The sequence below is a fragment of the Anabas testudineus genome, chromosome 13, assembly GCF_900324465.2.
Source record: "Anabas testudineus chromosome 13, fAnaTes1.2, whole genome shotgun sequence".
Classification (NCBI taxonomy): domain Eukaryota; kingdom Metazoa; phylum Chordata; class Actinopteri; order Anabantiformes; family Anabantidae; genus Anabas; species Anabas testudineus.
In genome coordinates, this window is record NC_046622.1 from 5,236,657 (window position 1) to 5,241,841 (window position 5,185).

General features: G+C 40.0%; 1 protein-coding gene across 2 annotated transcripts; it reads left to right on the plus strand.

Annotated features, from left to right (window-relative positions):
* Positions 1–807: 807 nt before the first annotated feature.
* Positions 808–5,101, plus strand: slc25a15a (solute carrier family 25 member 15a). 2 transcript variants are annotated; one of them, XM_026363949.1, is made up of 8 exons: positions 808–881; positions 1,316–1,412; positions 1,515–1,582; positions 1,772–2,030; positions 2,484–2,624; positions 2,704–2,879; positions 2,984–3,142; positions 4,741–5,101. In XM_026363949.1, the coding sequence occupies exons 3-8, from the start codon at positions 1,528–1,530 to the stop codon at positions 4,860–4,862; spliced, it is 912 nt and encodes a 303-aa protein (XP_026219734.1). In that variant the 5' UTR covers positions 808–881; positions 1,316–1,412; positions 1,515–1,527; the 3' UTR covers positions 4,863–5,101. The 2 variants fall into 2 exon arrangements, with proteins under 2 accessions (XP_026219734.1, XP_026219726.1); XM_026363941.1 differs by lacking the exon at positions 808–881 and having other exon boundaries at positions 1,028–1,412.
* The last annotated feature ends 84 nt before the right edge of the window (positions 5,102–5,185 follow it).

Here is a 5,185-nt window from a genome sequence, read left to right on the forward strand (position 1 = left end):
TCACCGCCCTCTCCTCTGACTGACACCGCGCAAGCACCAATGAAGGACGCGGACACAGTTGGATGAAAAAAATAAAAAAAATCTGTGTTTTCATTCTTTCGTCTAGTAAACATCTTATCTGGGGACAAGATAATTGAACTTTTTTTTTCTGACAACTGTGTTTCTCTCTCCTAGAAAATCCACGGATTCAACTCCAGAAGTTCATGTTAATTTTATTGTATCCTGATGCATCACACACTGAACCAGTTACTTTTCATTGACATCTCTAATATTGGTCTCTATGAGACTTTATCAGAGGCAAACTGTAATTTTTTCATCGCTTGGTGACGTTTAATTGCTAAATTACGATCTAATTACCATGAATTACAGTGATTTAAATGTTTGATGTAAATAATGAATTGGACCATGATAATAAATCATGTTTTCAATGCACAGCTTAAACTTAAACTGAGGATACAGACACATACCACTCTCAGTAAGCCGGAATATTTATATTCTAATTCTCCCCTCAGAGACTACTAATAATAACTAATCACTGTTAAAACGTTAAATGCTAAAATGATTTTTCATAATAAAGGTACAGTGGACATCAGCTGTGATTAATTAGTGTTTTAATAAGTGAATAAAGAGTGGATCTTCACAGTTCAGTTAATACAACAAACTAGTGTCTGTCTCCTCATGGTGACTGTGCTGCTCCTGGATGGTTTGTGTTCTGTGTCCTCACCTAACTATGGACTGATGTGACCATCTGGTGGTAATTCTCAAGTATTACAACTACAGAGAGTCCTCATCGTGTCTCTTCCGCGTTTGGTTCTCTCTGTTCAAACACGGTAATGAATTCCTTCTGTCACTTTTATTCTAGAGAGACAATGTCAACAGAGGTAAGTTAAAAATAAAGCCCCATTGTTGGACGTGTTTTAATTCAATTAAACTTCAAATGTGCACATTTTTTAAAATTAATCATTTTCTCAGCAGTTTCAATGAAAACTATACATAAAGTCTGGATAATGGTTTAATTTGACCTCTGATGATCATAGTTTAATTTGTGGTCTGAAAACGATCAATGTCCTGTAATGTTGGGATTTCCTTCCCAGTGTTAACCAACAACTTGTGCGCTCGATGTGCGTAAAATGCGCACGGGCTTGTTGAAATCCAACCGTGGATTGCACAACGCGTAGCTCTAAAAAAAACGGAAGTACGCTAAAACATGAACCTCCCATGGGTGGATTTTAAGCACTGCAGAACATCGCTATGCTATCTTGATGGTCGGACTCTCATTCATCGTGTGAATATGCTCATTTGGAAACTTTGTAAGATGTAGAAGAGTCTGACTGTTGGTCAAGGACGAGCTCATCCTGCGCACACGTGGAGCGAAGTCCGGCGTTGTCGCGTTTGGACGGAGGAGATCACAGGTGAGCATCAAGTGTGATCCACCCTGCTTCACCGAAACATTTTATATTGCTGTGTTTCTAGTCTCCAGTAGCACGTTTATTGTCACTTGATTTGTCTTTTAGGTTCATCTGAATCATGGCCCCACATCCCGTCACCCAGGCAATCATCGACTTCTCAGCTGGAGCATTAGGTGAGTCGACTGGTTTAATAATCCATGGCTGCAGTTAAAAAATATGCTGTGTTCCCAAAGAGAGGGTTCATCTATAGCTGTCGTGTCGGTCTGGTCCGGACTCTGCTTTGTTCTCTTATGCTCTGATAGACCCTGACATCACTTTAATCTCTTTCAATGAACCCTCAGCCTTATGAAATCCTTCCTCAGGTGGTACAGCCTGCGTGCTGAGCGGTCAGCCGTTCGACACCACAAAGGTGAAGATGCAGACGTTCCCCACCATGTACCGCGGCTTCATCCACTGCTTCATATCGACCTTCAGACAGGTGGGGGTCCGAGGTCTCTACAGAGGCGCAACCCCAGCTCTCATAGCCAACATCAGTGAGAACGCTGTGCTCTTCTTGAGTTACGGCCTCTGTCAGGATGTGGTTCGCTTTGTGTCCAGGATGGATAAAAGGGCAGAACTAAGGTTCGACAATGACATTTGAGATCTTATTATTGTATACATAAAAGTAAACCAACGTAATTGGCTGTGGTGCTATTAATATTGGATGACATCATATTCATAAAACCTAGACTGGAGTTCAAGACCCTCTTTGGGACTTCTTAGGAGTGTGTTGTTCAAAGGTTTTTCATGTCCTCTGTATTTGCCCTCTATCTCCAACCCCTGTGCTGTAAATCATTTCACTATACACTATTGGGTAACATTACATCACATTTGGGTGGGGTGCACCTAATCTTTACAGCCATGGGGGGTATTTGTGTGTCCAAGATTACAACAAGGCCATTCCCTGTTAATTTTAGCTACAGTAGATAATAATTGTATTTCTGTCCTGGATGATAAAAGTTGGAGGTCTTACTTGATGCATACTTAAACCCTTTAATTGTTTATTTCTTCTGTTGTACTTTATTCCATGTTCAGTGATATTCAGAAGGCATCAGCAGGGTCTTTAGCCTCCATCTTCTCTTCCATGGCCATATGCCCCACCGAGCTGGTGAAATGTCGCCTGCAGGCCATGCATGAAATGGAAGCATCAGGCAAGATTGCAAGTGGACAGAGGAGGTAAGTGATAAAACAAAAGAAAGATCTGAATGTGCAGAACATGTTTTCAGCTGTGTTGTGTTTTGTGGTGTGGCTTCAGCACAGTGTGGACGGTAGTGAAGACGGTGTTGAAGACAAATGGTCCCCTGGGCTTCTACCAAGGACTGTCATCCACCATGGTGAGGGAGATACCAGGTTATTTCTGCTTTTTTGGGGCCTATGAACTGTGTCGGTCTAAATTTGCACAGTACATGGGCACAGACAAGGATGGCATAGGTACGGATATATTATTTCTCTTCATATTTAATGTGGATTTTTTTGCACGTTGTGATGTGCAGTTGTTGTGATTTGTTCTTACAAATTAGTTTTGTTCTTTGCAGGTATTCTTCCACTCATGTTCAGTGGCGGGTTTGGGGGAGCCTGTCTTTGGATGGTGGTCTATCCCATAGACTGTGTTAAGTCCAGGATCCAGGTGTACTCATTGGCTGGGAGGCAAGAGGGCTTCATGAAGACCTTCATGGGTATCTTGCGCACTGAGGGTAAGATCTGAACTTTTTTATTCTTTTTCTAATTGAAATTCAGGTAGATGGTTGTGGATCTCAACTTTACAGCTCACATTCAACCAGAGGAAAAAAGAAAGTTGCCCCCTAAAATATCTCTGAGGTTTTTACAGCCAAGTGGTGTGTGTGTGTGTGTGTGTGTGTGTGTGTACCTCTTTGATTGTACTAGTAGGGTTAGTATGTTTGTTGATGCATAAATAGTATGGGAGAGACGGGTGTTTCTGATTTACACAAATCTTATTTGTTAATGGTTATACAGTCTCAGATTATACAGTAAATGCCTGTTTTCTTCATAGAAAGGTAATAGGATCATTTTATTTGCACAGACTGACATTAATCAGACTTACAAACCTTCACTATAAAGAAAACGCCAGCACATTGACTGTAAGTATCTACGGTGTGAAGGGTGTCCAAACAGAATGAAGCAAAGTTTGATCGGATAGAGCTGTGACTGCGCTACTTACTGCATGTAAATGCAAATTGCAAGTAAATTACCTCTGCTGCTAGTGTCTTTGTTAAATATTAAGTGAATGAGGGGTAGGGGTGGAGTTTGACACTGACATTGTGTTCATTATTAAACAAAAAAAAACATTGCTCATTTTAACAGGTATTAAAGAAGAAGACAAATGATGTTCTATACTTTAATTGTCAATTCGACAATGAATCATTTACTTACTGTAACATCTGTACATCAGAGCCTGATTGGAGCTTGGTTGTCCCTGCCGAAGAGCTTTATTGTTGCATAAACACGTTTAAAACACATTAGTGGCTCACATCGCTGCACTAGGTGACTTTTAATTCTTTCTCATGTAAAGAAACTACTAACGTATTTATTATTTCTTCCAACAATAAAAAAAAAAAGGTGTTGGAAAGCTCGGAAAGTCGATCACGTTTTACTTGACTCGCCACCAATAAACCAACCCAATGTAGCAGGCTTATATTTTTCTCCCCTAGATCTTTGTCAACATTTGCACATTAATTAGTTAAATACACCTGTAAATCTCACATGTCTAGGTCACAGCCACTCCATCTGCTGGGACAGTGGGGGAACATACAGAATAGCTTGGTTTGGTTTGCATGGTTTAGATGATTAAAGGACAGTTTCTATGGAACTACACTATCACTTATTTTATAACAAACAATCTTTGGATAAGAACAAATGCAGGCTGCAGAGAAGATGTTATTCAGAGATTAATGTTTAAAATACCAGTGAAGTTTATCATTATAACCAGCCAAGTATAAATAGTACAACATGTTTTGCACTCTGCCACCTGCTAGTGATAAATAACTCCAGAGTTTAGTAGAGTTGACACACAACAGGTTAGAGTTCAGTAAAGCAAGGATTGGAGTTTTACTCAGCTTTAATTTAGCAGCGATCAGTCTTTTACATCAGCTCGGGACATCTCTAGACAGAACATGTAAAAATAAACAATTAGCCAACATTTATAATAGACACTGAACAGAGGTTCAATCCCCCGACTTTGATCCAGAGCATGGATGCATCTTGTTAATTAATAGCTGAATAACTTATCCGTGGGGACTGACTTGTTTAGCGGTTTGTTTCTTTTGTCCGACAGGGTTCATCACGCTCTACTCAGGCCTAACTCCTACCATGATACGCACCTTCCCTGCCAACGGAGCACTCTTCCTGGCTTACGAGTTTAGTCGCAAGTTCATGATGGAAACAGTTGGAGCCTGATGTGGAGGGTATTGCAACTTGAAGCAAGTATTCTGCTGAAAAACTCTTTTGTAATAGTACTTTTAATTAGATGACACATTTTTATTAAGGTTTAAGATTTAAGTGACATGATGTAACAAAGATGCACATGGTGGTTTGTCTGGTATATTAAAATGTCTTGGACAATGAACACTGGACAGTATTTCAGCACTGTGCTGGCCACAGTAATTCAAAATAAAGTTTTAATCTTACCCCCGTAAGTCTTTGCTTAATACTTTATCTACAGCAAATCTGTGAACATGCAAAGTTCTAGCTTGAAACATCGTTTGGCCATTTGTAATAAA

Bases quoted from the DNA above. Each gene is read 5' to 3' on its own strand.
- slc25a15a (XM_026363949.1), top strand. From the start codon at position 1,528: ATGGCCCCACATCCCGTCACCCAGGCAATCATCGACTTCTCAGCTGGA. The intron at 1,583-1,771 runs GTGAGTCGACTG...ATCCTTCCTCAG, and splicing joins CTTCTCAGCTGGAGCATTAG to GTGGTACAGCCTGCGTGCTG. The intron at 2,031-2,483 runs GTTCGACAATGA...TTCCATGTTCAG, and splicing joins GATAAAAGGGCAGAACTAAG to TGATATTCAGAAGGCATCAG.